The following is a 17,328-nucleotide window of genomic DNA, read 5'->3' as shown; positions in this document are numbered from 1 at the left end:
TCTCTCTCTCTCTCTGTCTCTCTCTCTCTGTCTCTCTCTCTCTGTCTCTCTCTCTCTCAGTTCACATTAATACATTGTTGTGTCCGGGCTCAGAGAATGTTCCGGGTGGCCAGTTCATCGGTTCTCTTTCATTTCACGCTGATGTTGGGTCTCGTCTTGTCCGTCATCGTTCTGGGTGTCAACATCAACAGGTGTTTGTCATGCGGTTGTCACTAATAAAGCCAAATGACACATGTTTGACGTCTATATTTAAGCCCAGCTCTCGTCCAGGTTTGTCCCGGGCGGCTGCGGTCCGTTTGAAGGCGACAGAAGCGTGTTTAACGTGACGGCTGCGTGTGTCGAGACGCTGCCCGCTCCCGCGCAGACCACCATCAGTTACGTCACATCTAAGACCTTCGCGTTCGCTCTCGTACTGGCTGAAATGTAAGTACATGCGTGTCTACATGCACAACACACCGCATCATGTATGTTCTCCTGACCTGCTCACTTCTACCTCACAGCGTCATACTGACGTCATACACGTCTCGCGGACGAGCGAACAGTAAAGCCATCGAGAGATGGAAGGAGATGTTGGTGATGGTGAGTGAGTGACCTGACCGGAAGCCCTCGTCATTCCTGTCCGCTTTAATGCACAGAATGAAATCCGTCTGAAGGTCTGCTTGTTTCTCTTACAGTGCAGTTCTGATAAGCGCTTTCTGGCGAAGAAGCACAACACGATGCGACGACAGAAGACGACGCGCTACAAACACGTACAGCAGTGCAGCGCTGATGCATGAAATGACTGATCTCAGATCAGTCGACTTTCGAAGTGTTCTTTTCCTCTCTGACACACGTTCACTTTAAAAGCCTGAATCAGTTTTATACAGCAAATGCTGCAATCCTGTTGTTATGTTTGTGTGTTTTTTAAATAAAGCATTTTATTGAGTACATGATTGAGTCACGTGCAGCTGTAAACAGTTATCTTTGAAACACACACACACATGCTGCCTCGCGCTCTCTCGGATACACGCGTCACGCGAGCGCGCGCGCGCTCTGACAAGACTCATGATGTGCTATACGAGTGAAGATCTGTAGAATGGGAGGAAGCGTTTATTTCCTCTTCATGTCACCCTTTGGTAAGTTTAGCCTACTCATATTTATACTACAGTAAAGCCTCGATGACGTACATCATTCGACAGTAATGACTCTCACGTCACGTTAATTCACTTCGGTTTTCTGTTGCGTTTCAGTTTTGACGGGTCTTGTGACACAAACTGGTACGTCTAATTGTTTTAACGGATAATTCTGACACTGTTCTGATTGGATGAGTTTTGTTTGATGATAAAGAAACTGCAATAAACTCACACCAATGACTGTGAATCTGTATTAATGTGGCAACATTGTTTTTATTAAAAACACAAACACGCCGAAACTAAACAAACCAAATATAACGCATTGTGTGTGTGTGCTGCTGTGTTTATTTCCATCTGTGTGTGTGTGCAGGTGGATCTCACTTTCAGCCGGTTCTTTCTGGACCCAGCCGGGCCTATCTGAGATCTCGAGTTCAGTTTCACTGTGAGGTTCCGGGCTGGACTTCACCTCTGACCTATGAACTCAGAAAAGATGACGGATATCTGATTGCCACAGAGGTCAACACCACGGTCACATTCAGCCTAAAGGTCACGGAGGGGTCGAAGGGCAAATATTACTGCAGACTGACCACAGGCGGCCAAAGCAACACTGTACACTTACAAGTAGTGAGTAAGTGAAACGAGATGTGATATTACATTCAACATACAGCTCTCACACTTCATTCATTCATTCATTCATTCATCTCTATATTCTCTTATACAATAAACAGAAAAATAACAGCGCTTTCAACTGCTTTTCCTTGTTCCGATGGTCGATGCATCAGCATGTGTTTCTATGAAATGTTGCTCCTCCATGATGGCAGTCGATGTGTTTGGAGCGTCAGGAACATCTACATGTGTCATAAAATTCATTATGCTCGTGAATGTGTGTTAGTCCCTGTGCAGGGTGCGAGTTTGAGTTCAGAGCCCGATCCACCCGTCATCTACGAGGGAGAACGACTCGTCCTGCGCTGTCTCGTCTCCAGAGGAACACATCTGTCCTTCATGTGGTATCATAACAGACAGGAAGTGACATCATCACCCTCTGAACTCTACCGGCTGTCAGAAAACACACTGACGGTGGACAGGGCAGGTGAACAGCATGCTGGGATATATTCGTGCACGGCCCAAAACCAAATGGACGTCAACACAAGATATTCCAGCAGCCGAAATCTGGAAGTCATTGTGAAGAGTAAGAATTCATCACTTCAGCGTCACGTTCATATTCTCTTTCAATCCAAACAAACGTCACGTGATGAAAGAAAGTCGGCCTGTAAATGGTTCGCTTCAAAATAAAAATCAACGATTCACCCTCGTGTCATTTCAAACCTATACGAGTTTATTTCTTCTGCAGAACGCAAAAGAAGATATTACGAAGAACAACACTGAACCCCATTGACTTCCGTTGTATGAACACAAAACCACTGAGACATTTCTCTAAGTATCTTCTGTTGTGTTCACTGAAGAAAGACTCGCATAAACATCTCCGGTACGAATGTAACGATGACGCTTTATGATTCACAGAATTCATCTCGTCGCCCAGATTGACATTCACAGTCTTGTGTGACGGATCTGATCTGCTGGCTAACATCAGCTGCGGCGTGGAGCGTGGAAGCCCCCCGCTGACGTTTCTCCTGCTGTTGGACGGGGTGGAGATTCAAGAGAAGCAGGTCTCTTCACTGAACGCGTGGTTTCTTCAGCCCGTCTCTGTGCGTGGGAATATGGGAGCCGCTCGATGTAAAGCCAAGACAGAAATACATCAGCTCATGTCTGATCCTGTCAATCTGGAAGTGGGTGTGTCGGAGTTATAATATTCTTCCCTGCCGCTGGCCTGTGAACGGCTCTATGGAAACACTGAAGAAATGATCTTGATTTTCTGGACTTCTGTCTGTTTGACAAGACAAAGGTTGATGACAAAGATTTCTGATCATTTCTTCAGTTTTTCTTTGTAGAGACCACACAAATACATATTCTGATTATTGAGTTTATTACCTTCGTTTTGAAGCTGTGTGACTTTCTTTCTTCTGCAGAACACAAAAGAAGATATTTTGAAAATGTTGGTAACAGCCCCCCATTCACTTTGCATTTCGCATTGATTTTGTGTCCATACAATAGAAGTGAATGCGGGGCGGTTGCCGACATTTTTCAAAATATCTTCTTTTGTGTTCTGCAGAAGAAAGAAAGTCACACAGCTTCAAAACGAAGGTAATAAAGTCATCCAGGTTTGACATGACAAGAGGACAGAATTTTCCTTTTGAAGGTGAACTTCTCCTTTAAACGAAACTCCTCTGAGAGTCATTCGGCCTCATCGGGTCGAGCGCTCCGTGATGTTTGGAAGATGGTTTATATCTGGCAGTTTTGTGTGTGAAGTTCATCAGTAAACAGACTAACCTTCATGTGTTCTCAATGGATTTGACATTAGTTCCAGTAGGGGGCGTTGTGCAGGTGATGGTGACGCACCTCTATGATGCTGACGGAGGTGTGACAGCGGCCCGTTTGAGATGTGTCCCGGCCACAGGAACATTTCCAGCGTTCTCCTGGTCTCTGAATCACACATCTCTACCAGCAGAGGGCGACTCTCACGCTCTCGCCCAACACGGTCAGATTCTCATCATCACACACATCACCGCGGTGACCGCTGGATTTTACCGGTGTGCCGTGAGGGACAGTTTTAACCACAACTCATCATGGGTGGAGAGTTCAGGAATCCACATACAGAAGACAGGTAAGATTATTTCACTCTTACAGATCTAAGATGTGTGTAGCAAAAATCGTTGTTTTCAAAAGTTACATACATACGGTCACAAGTGTGTTTACTGCACGCAGACAAATGTGGAATGTTGGATGTTTGAAAGGCATGAGTTCTTCAGCAGGTTTCAGAGTCGTGCCCATGGAGATCATGGCATTGGTTTTCTGTGGGTTCTTGTCCATGGTGATAGCTGGAGGAACGTTTTGTCTCCTGTGGAACAGCAGCGGTGGCATTGAGAAACACCACAGTAACCGTGAGTTCTCGCTTTCCATTTCACCATCTTTCTATAAGTGACGTTTTCATCACATCTGGTTTTTCTTCTCATGTCAGACGAAGTCCATCAAACTGAGACGATAATGTGAGTATGCTTGTATGAAGTCTGGAATACAATTTTGGGGGGATAAAATGTGTGTGCGGTAAACAGTGTTCTTCTGCCCATCACAGAGATTCAGGACTTCCAGGAGCTGATGTTTGTCTTGAAACACAAACTATAGAAATGAAAACTCTGGTTGTGGAATTCGAGGTCTAGAGGTCATTTACTAAATAAAGTCCCTTCAGTTTGTGTCTGTGTTAATAAGAACATGTGTTTGTTTTCCTCTCATCTCAACATCTGGAGGGGTGAGAGCAGATCTCCTCACATCAGTCACTACAGCAGACACATCTCACTCAAACCACACGACGGAAGACAAATCACAGATGACATCTCTTTAATATCGCAGTTATTTCTCCTATGGACGCCAATGAGATTAAATCTAGAACAAATGGAAACTTTGTCTCATCTGCGTCTCAGATGTTTCTCCTGAGAAAAAGAGTCAGAAAGCTCACAAATGTCTCTGTCATTGGAGTTTCAGAAGAGATGTCAACTAGAATCACTTTGTTAAAGAGGCGTTGTTATATTTTAATTCTGTGACTTCTATACATCAATACATATATTTCTAACATGTTTCTAGAAAAATGATTTTATCCATTAAAAAAGCACATCAGAAACATGTATTGAGATTCCCTCATTGAACTCTGGATGTATGAATGAATGAATGAGGCATTTATATAGCGCTTTATTGTGTATTGCTGTACACCCAAAGCGCTTTACAATCATCTCTCCTCAACCACCACCAGTGCTTGATCTAATGAACCCAATTAAAGTAAAAATAGTATTACATTTTCATAGTTACATTTAATCATTTAGCAGACGCTTTTATCCAAAGCGACCTACAAAGAGTTCAGTGAGCAATAAAGCGAAATGTCATACAGCGTTATTTCAATGATTTTCAGTGTGGCAGATCCGGCAGTCTGATCTCACAGGAATTTGTAAGCGTTTTATGAGTTGGCTAATTCAAATGTTTCAAAATTCTACAAATTGAATGATTAGAAAAAAGCACAAATGAAGCCCCATCCCCGCATCAGACATCATTTATACATCATACACATGTATATGAATTATTCACCTCATGAAATAGTTAGAAACTTTTGTGAGATCGTGTTGCATCTCTTGGTCTCATTCTTATTTCCCAAACGAGCAGAATGTTCTGAAGTTATAATAGACATCAATCACATGAATGCTGTTTATTTTTATATCATTTAAAGCAGTGGTCACCAACCCTGCCTCCTGGAGATCGACCGTCCTGAAGATTTCAGCTCCAACCCCAATCAAACACACCTGAACTATCTAATCAAGGTGTTCAGGTGTGCTTGATAATTACAGACAGGTGTGCTGAAGCAGGGTTGGAGCTGCAGTCTGCAGGACAGTCGATCTCCAGGAGCAGGGTTGGTGACCACTGATTTAAAGGGATACTTCACCCAAAAATGAAAATTCTGTCATCAGTTACTCACCTTCCATGTCACGGTCATGGTCTGGTCGGGGTATTTCTGCACATGGGTTGTGTTGTTGTTTGTCGAGCACGTGGGTAGCCTTGTGCTGGTCTCGTGCTCGGTGTCTGCGTTTCTCTCCCCGCCCCGTGTCTCCTTAGACTTCCCCGCACTGGTGAATTTCCACTCCACATCCACACCCCTACTGCCTCATTACTCATTAAGCACTCGTTCCCGGTTTTTACCCCACACCTGATTATCCTTACATCTCGTTATGTTTCCCCTATATATTTCCCTCTGTGTCTCTCGTCCGTTGTCTGACCGTTGCTCTAGTTGGCCAGTTCAGACTGCCCCAGACGCTGCCGCGGCACGTCTGATGAAGCTCTTGTTTAGCCTAAGCCACGGTCTTGTCACGTTCCTATTTTCTGCTTACCTTGTCTGTCACCTCGGTTCATCCCTGTCTCCCGGCAGCTCCCGTGGGCATCCAGATCATTCACAGCCGTCAGCTACCAGTGGTCCAACGGAGGATCGGTGTAGCGAGGAAGGCGGGGCGAGAGCCGTGGGGTGAGTAAGGCGGGGCCGGCGGCGTAAGTGGCAACGAGTGTCAGCTGTGCAACCGCCGGTCCCCGCATGCCGCACGGGGGAGCTCAGGAGCATAAGAGGACGAGCGACCGGACCATCGAGAGAGAGGACCCGGGCCCAGAAACAGTTAAGTTTGTTTATGTGTTCGTGTGGCCGGCAGTCGACCGTGAGGTGGCTGCCGGCCTGTTATTTGCTGTTTATTGTTTATTTATTTTTGAATCAAAGTTTTATGAATGTTCGCCGGTTCCCGCCTCTTTCCTTCCCTACATTGAACTTTGCTACAATCGGTAATCCTCTTCCTCGCCGGAATCCACTTCCGGATACCCGACATGGCTTTCGGTCTGAGTGAGGCTCTCCGGCTCTCTATCCTGCTTCTCTTCACTGGGTCTCCCTTCCCGTCTTCGACGCCGGGTTCTGCCCCTCCGGGGATCTGCACTCCTCACCACCGCGGGCTGGCATGCTCGCGGCTGGGTCGCTACGGCTGCTGTTATGAACACTGTCACCTCTCACCACCGCGAGCTGATACGCTCGCGGTTGGGTCTATATACTTTATCCCTGTGTGAGTCAATAAAGTTTGGTTTTCACCGCATCTGGGCCGTCTCTGTGCTTCTTCCATGACAGAACGGTCAGACTAACTTCACGGCCCAGCGGGACCGGATCCACTACGGGCGGCTCTCCAGCAACAGGGCGTTCTGGTAGGGCAACAGGCGTCTCGTCTGTCCGTCGCTGCCCAGGAGGTCGATGCCTTGCAAGGACAGGTAGCCGCGCTGCAACACCAAATGGCGGAACTCCTCCGAGGTTCGGCTCAAGCCTGAGAATCGCAACATCCAACGCCTCGCGGCGCTTCAAGTGAGCCCGAACCACACGCCAACAGCCCGCCTCTTTACGACGGAGATCCCAACTCATGCAGAGCCTTCTTATCGCAGTGCGCTCTGGTCTTCGCCCTCCAGCCACGATGGTATGCCACAGAGGAAACCCGCATAGCGTTCGTTCTGACACTTCTTACGGGGAGAGCTTGTGAGTGGGGTATTGCGGTTTGGGAGGCCCAGGATCCCTGTTGCCGGTCTTTTCGGGATTTCCGCGCCGAGATGGCCAGCCTGTTTGACCGCTCGGTCCGTGGCGACGAGGCAGCCGCCCAACTCTCTCGGGCATCTCAGGGTCGGGGCAGCGTCACCGACTATGCCATCCGGTTTAAGACTTTGGCGGCCGCATGTGACTGGAACCTGGGGGCTCTTCGCGCTTGGTTCCTTGATGGTCTTAACCACAGCATCGCGGATGAGATCGCCGCTCTTGACTCACCACGGGACCTCGAAGACCTCATCAACCTATGTCTCAGGGTAGAGAGCTGGATCTCCGCTCGACGCCGCACTTCTCCTCCGGATTGGCGCCGTCGCGAGTTCAACCGTGAGATCGATCGAGAGCCTGATGGGGGAGGGAACGCGGTCCGACAGGCTTCACCAGGACCCGAACCGATGCAGATTGGCCGTTCACGCCTTACCCCTGCTCAGAAGCAGCAGCGCCTCGTGGACGGTTTATGTATTTACTGTGGCAAGACGGGTCATCTCGTGGCACAATGTCCGGTAAAAGCCGACGCCCATCCATAGATTGGAGAGTCCGGGTGGGCGCCATCTCTGAAATCTCTCCCTCGCCACGCACAACTTTCCCATTTCGTCTCTCCTACGGCTGTCACACCCATGCCGGGCGGGCACTCATTGACTCAGGAGCCTAAGGGAATTTCCTGGATAGAGCCACCGCTCAGGAGTGGGGAATCCCTGCTGTTCCCCTGCATCCTCCTATATCCGCCGTGACCCTTACGGGAGCTGCACTTTTCACCGTCACCCACGCTACTCCTTATGTAAGTCTTTTTCTGTCGGGTAATCATTGTGAAAAGATTAAGCTGTACATCCTCGATTCCCCCACCACACCTCTGGTATTAGGACATCCGTGGGTGTCACAGCATAATCCTCACATTGATTGGGAAAACGCTTGTATTCTTACGTGGAGCCCTGCTTGTCATGTGTCTTGTCTTGGTCCTGCTCCCTCTCCTGTCTCTGTGTCTCCTATGTTGCAGGTTGATGCCGCCGACCTGACTGGGGTCCCGGAGGAATACCACGATCTGCGAACCGTGTTCTGCAAGTCCCGTGCCACGTCTCTCCCTCCTCACCGCCCCTACGACTGCGCCATAGACTTATTCCCCGGCACTTCTCCGCCCAGGGGTCGGTTATTCTCCCTTTCGGCTCCGGAGAGAGAGGTCATGGAGAATTATATCCGCAGCTCGTTGCAGGCCGGGCTCATTCGCCCCTCCTCCTCGCCAGCCGGTGCGGGCTTCTTCTTCGTGCAGAAGAAGGACGGCTCCCTATGCCCATGTATTGATTATCGAGGTTTGAACGAGATTACGGTAAAGAATAAATACCCCTTACCCCTTATGTCATTTGCCTTCGAACTTTTACAGAGAGCTCGGGTCTTTACTAAACTAGACCTCCGCAACGCTTACCACCTAGTTCGCATCCGCTAGGGGGCCGAGTGGAAGACGTCATTTAATACACCATCGGGACACTATGAGTATTTAGTCCTTCCGTTTGGACTGACAAATGCCCCTGCCGTCTTCCAGAGCCTTGTTAATGATGTGCTGGGTGACATAATTAACCGTTTTGTCTTTGTGTACATGGATGACATTCTTATTTTTTCCCCCTCTCTCCAGGAACACACCCAACACGTCAAAGAGGTTCTCCGGCGTCTTCTCGAGAACCAGCTATTTGTCAAGGCGGAGAAGTGCGAGTTCCACTCCGATACTATTTCGTTCCTCGGCCATGTGGTCTCACCGCGAGGCATTGGACCGGACAGCGCTAAAGTCAAGGCTGTCGCCACGTGGCCAGTTCCCGACTCTCGTAAGGCTCTGCAGCTGTTCCTGGGGTTCGCCAACTTTTACAGGCGTTTCATCCGGGGTTTCGGCCAAGTGGCCACACCGCTCACCGCGTTGACCTCCTCCAAAATCCCGTTCGCTTGGAACTCTTCTGCGCAGGTAGCCTTTGATAAACTCAAGTCCCGATTTATCTCTGCTCCTGTGCTCTGTTTTCCAGATCCGGATCGCCAATTTATTGTCGAGGTCGATGCTTCCGATGTCGGAGTAGGCGCTATCTTGTCCCAGCGTGCCGGTCATGACGAGAAGGTGCACCCCTGCGCCTTCTTTTCCCATCACCTCAGCCCCGCCGAACGGAATTATGATATCGGTAACCGAGAGCTTCTGGCGGTTCGGCTAGCCTTGGGGGAGTGGCGCCACTGGTTGGAGGGAGCGACGCAGCCATTCTTGGTCTGGACGGACCATAAGAACCTGGAGTACGTCCGTTCAGCCAAGAGACTGAACTCCCGCCAGGCCCGCTGGGTACTGTTCTTTGGCATGACCTGACAAAGAGAGTCCCGTCGACTCCATCCTCCCCCAGGAGAGAGTCGTCGGGGCGTTTGTCTGGGAGATCGAGCGGCGGGTAGAGGAGGCCGGTCGCGGGGTGCAAGCGCCAGAAGGGTGTCCGGTGGGTCGGCTGTTCGTTCCCGTTCCGCTGCTTTCAGAGGTCCTCCAGTGGGGTCATTCCTCCAGGCTGGTTGGCCATCCAGGAACTAATGGGACCCTGACGTCTGTGCGCCAGCGGTTTTGGTGGCCATCGGTCTCCAGCGATGTCAGTCGGTTCATGTTGGCTTGCCCGGTCTGTGCGCAAAGCAAGACCTCCCGCCGCCCACCCCCAGGTCTGCTACGCCCCCTTCCTATCCCCTCTCGGCCATGGTCACACATTGCTCTAGATTTTGTTACTGGCCTTCCCCCGTCTAGAGGGCACACTGTTATTCTCACGGTGGTGGACCGATTTTCTAAGGCGGCCCATTTCAATCCCTCTTCCCAAGCTTCCGTCCGCCCGAGAGATGTCCCAACTGATGGTGGACCACGTCTTCCGCCTTCATGGCCTTCCGGTCGACGTCGTGTCCGATAGGGGTCCTCAGTTCACCTCTCGGTTCTGGAAAGAATTCTGTCGACAGATCGGGGCCTCAGCGAGTCTGTCGTCAGGTTTCCACCCTCAGACCAATGGGCAATGTGAGCGAGCCAACCAGGAACTCGGATGGAGACTCCGCTGTCTGACATCCAACAATCCCAGTTCCTGGAGCCAACAGCTCTCGTGGGTGGAATGCTCACAACTCTCTGCCCGCCTCAGCCACAGTTATGTCCCCATTTGAGTGTGCGTCTGGTTACCAACCACCTCTGTTTCCCTCCCAGGAACTCGACGCTGCGGTTCCCTCAGCTCTGGCGGTCGTCCGGCTGTGTCGACCGGACGTGGACGAGGGCCAGAGAGGTTTTGGCCCAGACCTCCCTGAGGACCAAGACAGCGGCCGATCGCCACCGGGTCTCTCCTCCTGCCTATGTGTGTGGTCAACGGGTATGGCTCTCTACCAAGGACCTTCCTCTCCGGGTGCCTTCCCGTAAGCTGGCACCCAGGTTCATTGGGCCATTCCGTATCGCCAAGGTGGTTAACCCAGTGGCCTTACGGCTCAAGCTCCCTCCATCCCTTGGTCGAGTCCACCCTGTGTTTCATGTGTCCAGGGTTAAACCCGTGGTTACCTCCCACCTCAACCCAGCCAGTTCTCGACCCACCCCTCCTCCCCCTCATCTGGTGGACGGTATCCCGGCGTTTAGCGTCAGAAGACTGCTGGATGTCCGCCGTCGAGGCAGGGGCTTTCAATATCTAGTGGACTGGGAAGGTTATGGCGCAGAAGAGAGGTCGTGGATCCCCTCGCGGGATGTGTTAGACCTGTCGTTGATCGTGGACTTCCACCGGAGACGAGGTGAGTCCCCTCCCTAAAGCGCCTAGGGGCGCTGGTGGGGGGGTACTGTCATGGTCTTGGTCTGGTCGGGGTATTTCTGCACATGGGTTGTGTTGTTGTTGGTCGAGCACGTGGGTAGCCTTGTGCTGGTCTCGTGCTCGGTGTCTGCGTTTCTCTCCCCGCCCCGTGTCTCCTTAGACTTCCCCGCACTGGTGAATTTCCACTCCACATCCACACCCCTACTGCCTCATTACTCATTAAGCACTCGTTCCCGGTTTTTACCCCACACCTGATTATCCTTACATCTCGTTATGTTTCCCCTATATATTTCCCTCTGTGTCTCTCGTCCGTTGTCTGACCGTTGCTCTAGTTGGCCAGTTCAGACTGCCCCAGACGCTGCCGCGGCACGTCTGATGAAGCTCTTGTTTAGCCTAAGCCACAGTCTTGTCACGTTACTATTTTCTGCTTACCTTGTCTGTCACCTCGGTTCATCCCTGTCTCCCGGCAGCTCCCGTGGGCATCCAGATCATTCACAGCCGTCAGCTACCAGTGGTCCAACGGAGGATCGGTAATCCTCTTCTTCGCCGGAATCCACTTCCGGATACCCGACACGGCTTTCGGTCTGAGTGAGGCTCTCCGGCTCTCTATCCTGCTCCTCTTCACTGGGTCTCCCTTCCCGTCTTCGACGCCGGGTTCTGCCCCTCCGGGGATCTGCACTCCTCACCACCGCGGGCTGGCATGCTCGCGGCTGGGTCGCTACGGCTGCTGTTACGAACACTGTCACCTCTCACCACCGCGAGCTGATACGCTCGCGGTTGGGTCTATATAGTACTATTTCTCGTGTGAGTCAATAAAGTTTGGTTTTCACCGCATCTGGGCCGTCTCTGTGCTTCTTTCATGACATTCCAGTTGTTGCAAATCTCAAATATCTTTGTTCTGATGAACACAGAGACAGAAACCAGACAGGTCTTCACCCCCATAGAAGAAAAATGTCTTTATTATTTTTTTGATCTGTTGAACACAAAAGAAGATATTTTGAAGAATGTAGGACAGCAAACAGTTCTGGGCACTTTTGACTACCATTGTTTGTTTCCTACTATGGGAGTCAATGGGTGTTGAGATCTGTCTGGTTATAAGCATTCTTCCAAATATCTTTCTCTGTGTTCATCAGAACAAAGACATTTATACACATTTGGATCAACTCGAAGGTGAGTAAATGATGACAGAATTGTCATTTTGGGGTGAAGTGTCCCTTTTAATAGAAGTGTAGTGTTCAATTCTTAAAGTAACTGTGTTTGAGTCGTTGTGGAGGGCATTTGTCCTATCTGTGTTGACCACATGAATGAATATTTAGGGTGTGGTTTATCACTTCTGTCAGACGTTTGCTTCGCTCTGTGTAAGTGAATGTGTTTACAACTGTTACGTGTTGTTTGTTGAGCATGAAGCAGGTAACTTCTCTCTCACGTCTGATCGTGTTGTATTCAGTGGTCATGTTTGTGTCTGTGTCAGAGAGACATTATTTCCACTGTGTTTTGATATTTCTCTCAGACTGGATGTTCTCTGAGGAGATCTTCAGACAGAATGCAAACGCTCCTTCTCATTCTCCTAGGTGAAGAGAATTCTCTTGCATGCATGTTAAATGTGTGTACACATGTCATCTGTCGACAGATCTCTTTTCATGTTGTGTGTGTTTTTAGCAGGTTTTTCTGTCTGGTGTCCAGTGGCAGGTAATGGACTTTACCATCTTACTATGATCTCACAGTTCACCCAACAACCATTTATTCACTCTCACGTCATGTCAAACCTGTGTGAGTTTCTTTCTTCTTCAGAGCACAAGAGAAGATATTTTGAAGAATGTTGATCATCGAACAACACTGAACTCATTTCTCAAAATATCTTCTTTTGTGTTCCACTGAAGAAAGACTCGCATACAGATTGAGAGAGAATGCATGTCAGAATTGCAGTTTTTGGGTGAACTGGTCACTTTCAGGAAGATTTCTGGATGTCATTGCTCTGTTGATCTGTGGATGTTTTCACGTCAGGTGTTAGGCTTGATAAACCTCATCTTTCTGGTCCTTCCGCCGCATTAGAAGGTTCAGTGGAGATCTTCACCTGTAAAATGGCCTGGATTCCCTCAAACGTGTCTGTGGTCCTCAAGCTTTACGTTGAGAGAAATCTGAACAAGTTCATTAGTGAACACATAGTAAACTATGAAGAACCGGCAGTATTCCCTCTATTGGTCACTGAGAAACATGATGGTCGACTCATCTGTGAAGCCAGTGGAAACAATAACACGGAGATTGAAAGCACGTTCAGTGACAGCCTGGACTTTCAAGTCATATGTGAGTGATGTGACATGAGACGACTAGACGTGTGACGTCAGCTTCAGAAAACCAAAGGTATGAATGATGTTGTGTGTTTCAGCTCCGGTGGAGGGAGCCACGATCGTTTCTCATCCGTCCAGCGATGACCTGTGGGTGGGACAGACTTTGACCCTGCGGTGTGACATCACTAGAGGAACACACGTCTCTTATGATTGGCTACAGAATGGAACGCCGCTTCACAGCGGTCTCCGCGCGTCCAGACTGACCATTCCCTCTCTCTCTGTTCATCACACGGGAGATTATCAGTGTGTCGCATCAAACCGCTTAAATGACACCGCCGTGTATAACTCCAGCAGTGATGTCATGTCTGTGCAGGTCAAAGGTCAGACTGCTGGTTCATCTCTTATTAGTCACATTCAGTGTGAAACTCAAACAGGAAGAATGATTTTGTTGGTGATCTGTTGTTTCTAGAACACGTATCAAAGCCTGAAATCTCTCTGGATGTTCTGAAGAGCGCTGCGGGTGATTTATCAGTGATCGTCAGATGTCGGTGTGATACAGGAACGCCTCTCAATACCTTCAGTCTGTTAAATGACACAAACATCATCGTCACGGAAACCACGGACAGACTTCAGGCTTTCTTTACTGTGTCCGTTCAGCTGAATCGAGACATGGGCTGGGTGCGATGTAACGCCAGTAACCACGGCAACTGGATGCTGAGCAACGCAAAGAATCTGAGCGTGGGTATGTATGATGTGTTTGCTCACAGGTTGCTCAAGTGAGAGTTTAAAGAGCAAATTAATGTCAAATCATCTGGATTTGAGTAAATTTGATGAGAAATGTTTGAGTTGATATTGAGATCTTCCCTAATATTGACTTTTGATGACAGAGATTTTTTTCTCAGGGGACTTAAGCATGCGTTTCCATTTGCCTCATCTTGTAGACGTCTGAGATGACAGTAAAGTGTTTGTTCATGTTGGTCAGAGTCTGTAGGTGGCGCTGTGACGGTGACTCTCTTCAAACACGTGGCTCGAGACTTCCAGGTGTTTGGTGTGGTGATGCGCTGTCAGGTGGAGCGAGGAACGTTTCCGCAGTATCACTGGTTTCTGAATAACAGCAGACTGGAGGGCAGAGGGGCATTCTACGCTGTGGGTGGGACACAAAACTCGTCTCTCTCTCTGTCTGTGGGTCCACACAGCTCCGGCTTCTATCACTGTCAGGTTTCAGACACATTCGACAACGCCAACACAGTCAGAAGTCTAAAGACACTGATCAACAGAGACGGTACACAATCTGCATCAAACACTTCATCGTGGATGGTGTAAAGTATGGGGTTCCATTTGTGGCAAAAAAGTGTCCACTGCTTTATGCCTTGTACTATACATTTGTCTTTGTCTACGGTCATTGCCTACTTGTTCAGGTCAAGCAGTATATGTTGACGTGTATGTCGACTCTTGTCTTAATTTCTCTGTCCTTTTGACTGTCATCCTTATTGTCGTTTTGTTCTGTCATCTTTAAAGGTGTCCTGATCTGTCGTCCTTACTGTCATCTGTATATGTCGTCTGTATATGTCATCATCGCTGTTGTATGATTTTGTTTCTATTTTATCACTCTGCTGTTAGTGAGTGCTGTGCAACAAATGTCTTCCAATAATTATGCTAATGGTTGTTTAAAGGTGGGGTGGTTGATTTGGAAAGGTGCCTACTTTAGCCTGCTAGCACTGATATTATAATCCCACCCTCTATGCGATTCGCCGTCCAAAGCCACGCCTCCTTCAAACACATGAATGTATTTCGTAAATCCACGTAACAAATTAAAAACTAAATCCATTAAATTCTTCTGGAAGCATGTACATACCTGTCTGAAAAAAGAGAGCAACCATGGTATGGTCTTTCAGATCCTTTGCCTGCCGGAGCGGTCTCCATCGTGTAAAAGCTGAACCGATGTTAATTCCAGTTTTTCCTCTTTCATGATCCAGATGTTTTTTCCTCACTGCTTTTTCAAAAACTGACTTTCGTTTTGTAGATTTACTCGTTGTTAATTGTTTGCTGATTGTCCGCCATTCTCCCTACATTGACACAGCGGACATGAGCGCGCTGCGGCGCTGTTGACGTATGATGTCTGCGTGAACAGGGTGCGCAGTGGGATGCAAAATACGTTGGCTGAAAATGTACACATGACCAGTCACAGCGTTCGGCCAGAACGTTTTGATTGGGCAAACGTTTTTTTGGTTCTACTCCTTTCACAGACGAAATATAATTATAAAAACATTATTTGACCACTATACTTCTTGATTGCTATCAGGATGTAAAGAGATTTCCAACCAACATGAGAAAAAATGTTTCTGGACAGGATCACCCACCATGCCTTTAAATCTAGGCAGCTGATTATATTTAAAACAATTGAACATCTTTTATGACCAATAAAACATTTATCGGATTATATTGTGGCTTGATTCAGTGTTTACAAAACTGTTTGCAAACAAACATTAGCATGGCATATACAGACGACATGGAGGACAACATATACAATCGGCAGTAAGGACGACAGAACAGGACAACCGTAAAGATGACAGAACAAAATGACAATAAGTATGACAGTAGAATAGACAGAGAAAAGGACGACAGTAGGATGACAAATTAAGACGACGCCAAGAGACGACATACACGTCAACATATACTGCTTGACCTGAACAAGTAGGCAATGACCGTAGACAAAGACAAATGTATAGTACAAGGCATAAAGCAGTGGACACTTTTTTGTCACAAATGGAACCCCATAGTAAAGAGGGATGATTTGGATGTCATGTTGACTTGTGTTTGAATGACGGTGTTGTTTCTCTTCAGTGCTGAACAGAGTCTCTACTTCAGTGCTGGTCGTTGTTTTCACGTGTTTGATTCTGCTGATGGTCTCTGTCACCTCCTGCTGTTTTTATGGAGCTGTCCTTAGTGAGTTCATCATTCACTTCTACACCGTCACATCTGTGACACCAGACCACCTGTTTCACTTAAACACGTCACATTTATCTTCGCAGGGAGAACATATTCGAGGAAATATCTGTGAGCTCGCTTTCTTTCTCTTTGTGCTTATGAATTCATGAAGGAAAGGTGTGATGTAGGATCATGTTGATGTTTTTGTGTTGTTTTTAAGACTGACTGAGCGACCTGGAGAAGCGTACGTCACATCTAAACGTGAGGATGATGAAGAAGATTATCTAGTGAGGATGGATTATGAATAAACCCCAGTGTGCTGTTTCATCGCTGAAAGCAGCATCTCTTAACAATGTCTCTCAGTATTGACTGAAATATGTTTATGATCGGCACATGCCTCGACTGTCTGGGTAGATGGGATTGTGTTTTTTCACCAAGCTCGACTGCAGTGCATTCTGGGATTGCATTATTTGACATGGATTTAATAGATGCTGCTATACAATTTGACTCAAATATTACATTTTTGAGAAATGCACCTGTGATGTCTTAGAGGTTGTCTAGATAGGCAGCACACTAGTGTTTTTGTTAGCGTAGGCCTAATGTGTTTTGGTCTTGTGTGCAGATGCTGTCGGGTTATGAGGAAGATGTCATCCACACTGAAAGAACGAGCGATCTTCATTCTGAGGTGCATTTCATAACATCGTCACAATTTCTACAGATATTGATCAAATAAAATCAGAATACCATCTTAAATGAACTCTACTGTCATTTTGTTCTGTTTGACAGGAGGATGAGTCGTCGGTCGATGAAACCGTCGTGTATGATGGAGCTGTCTCAAAATAATTTCACAATAATTAATCTTTTTTTGCCTGAGTTTGGCTGTGGTTCTCCTCACACACACACACACACACACACACAAGCAAGCACACACACACACGCACACACACAAGCAAGCACACGCACACACACACACACACGCACACACACACACAAGCAAGCACACACACACACACACAAGCACCACA

At 48.0% G+C, this 17,328-nt stretch overlaps 3 protein-coding genes across 9 annotated transcripts in view; all 3 read left to right on the top strand.

Annotated features, from left to right (window-relative positions):
- Positions 1 to 929, top strand: part of tmc8 (transmembrane channel-like 8) — a 17,108-nt gene extending 16,179 nt beyond the window's left edge. The window contains exons 12-15 of the mRNA XM_057361783.1: positions 61 to 191; positions 271 to 423; positions 501 to 579; positions 675 to 929. Of these exons, the coding sequence (XP_057217766.1) occupies positions 61 to 191; positions 271 to 423; positions 501 to 579; positions 675 to 776 (465 nt within the window). The 3' untranslated portion in view covers positions 777 to 929. The remainder of the gene's footprint in view (positions 1 to 60; positions 192 to 270; positions 424 to 500; positions 580 to 674) is intronic.
- An 83-nt stretch (positions 930 to 1,012) lies between these two features.
- Positions 1,013 to 5,087, top strand: LOC130571079 (Fc receptor-like protein 5). 4 transcript variants are annotated; one of them, XM_057361790.1, is made up of 9 exons: positions 1,029 to 1,115; positions 1,230 to 1,256; positions 1,483 to 1,740; positions 2,005 to 2,301; positions 2,634 to 2,903; positions 3,532 to 3,834; positions 3,983 to 4,111; positions 4,189 to 4,216; positions 4,303 to 5,087. In XM_057361790.1, the coding sequence occupies exons 1-9, from the start codon at positions 1,076 to 1,078 to the stop codon at positions 4,385 to 4,387; spliced, it is 1,437 nt and encodes a 478-aa protein (XP_057217773.1). In that variant the 5' UTR covers positions 1,029 to 1,075; the 3' UTR covers positions 4,388 to 5,087. The 4 variants fall into 4 exon arrangements, with proteins under 4 accessions (XP_057217774.1, XP_057217773.1, XP_057217772.1 ...); XM_057361789.1 differs by having other exon boundaries at positions 3,980 to 4,111; positions 4,303 to 5,085; XM_057361791.1 differs by lacking the exon at positions 1,230 to 1,256 and having other exon boundaries at positions 1,013 to 1,115; positions 3,980 to 4,111; positions 4,303 to 5,085.
- A 7,057-nt stretch (positions 5,088 to 12,144) lies between these two features.
- si:dkey-93h22.7 (inactive tyrosine-protein kinase 7) lies at positions 12,145 to 17,318 on the top strand. 4 transcript variants are annotated; one of them, XM_057361785.1, is made up of 12 exons: positions 12,145 to 12,497; positions 12,598 to 12,658; positions 12,750 to 12,776; positions 13,092 to 13,391; positions 13,474 to 13,755; positions 13,845 to 14,117; positions 14,358 to 14,657; positions 16,220 to 16,321; positions 16,408 to 16,432; positions 16,524 to 16,590; positions 16,926 to 16,988; positions 17,090 to 17,318. In XM_057361785.1, the coding sequence occupies exons 1-12, from the start codon at positions 12,489 to 12,491 to the stop codon at positions 17,144 to 17,146; spliced, it is 1,566 nt and encodes a 521-aa protein (XP_057217768.1). In that variant the 5' UTR covers positions 12,145 to 12,488; the 3' UTR covers positions 17,147 to 17,318. The 4 variants fall into 4 exon arrangements, with proteins under 4 accessions (XP_057217768.1, XP_057217770.1, XP_057217767.1 ...); XM_057361787.1 differs by having other exon boundaries at positions 12,747 to 12,776; positions 16,524 to 16,564; XM_057361784.1 differs by having other exon boundaries at positions 12,747 to 12,776.
- Positions 17,319 to 17,328: the final 10 nt, after the last annotated feature.

The sequence above is a fragment of the Triplophysa rosa genome, linkage group LG20 (genome assembly GCF_024868665.1).
Source record: "Triplophysa rosa linkage group LG20, Trosa_1v2, whole genome shotgun sequence".
Taxonomy (NCBI): domain Eukaryota; kingdom Metazoa; phylum Chordata; class Actinopteri; order Cypriniformes; family Nemacheilidae; genus Triplophysa; species Triplophysa rosa.
This window is presented reverse-complemented; position numbering and strand designations above follow the sequence as displayed.

Coding starts and splice junctions, on each gene's coding strand:
- si:dkey-93h22.7 (XM_057361784.1), top strand. Junction 14,118..14,357: donor CGCAAAGAATCTGAGCGTGG/GTATGTATGATG, acceptor CATGTTGGTCAG/AGTCTGTAGGTGGCGCTGTG. Junction 16,591..16,925: donor ATGATGAAGAAGATTATCTA/GTGAGGATGGAT, acceptor TCTTGTGTGCAG/ATGCTGTCGGGTTATGAGGA.
- LOC130571079 (XM_057361789.1), top strand. CDS start 1,076: ATGGGAGGAAGCGTTTATTTCCTCTTCATGTCACCCTTTG. Junction 1,116..1,229: donor CCTCTTCATGTCACCCTTTG/GTAAGTTTAGCC, acceptor GTTGCGTTTCAG/TTTTGACGGGTCTTGTGACA. Junction 4,112..4,188: donor TGAGAAACACCACAGTAACC/GTGAGTTCTCGC, acceptor TTCTCATGTCAG/ACGAAGTCCATCAAACTGAG.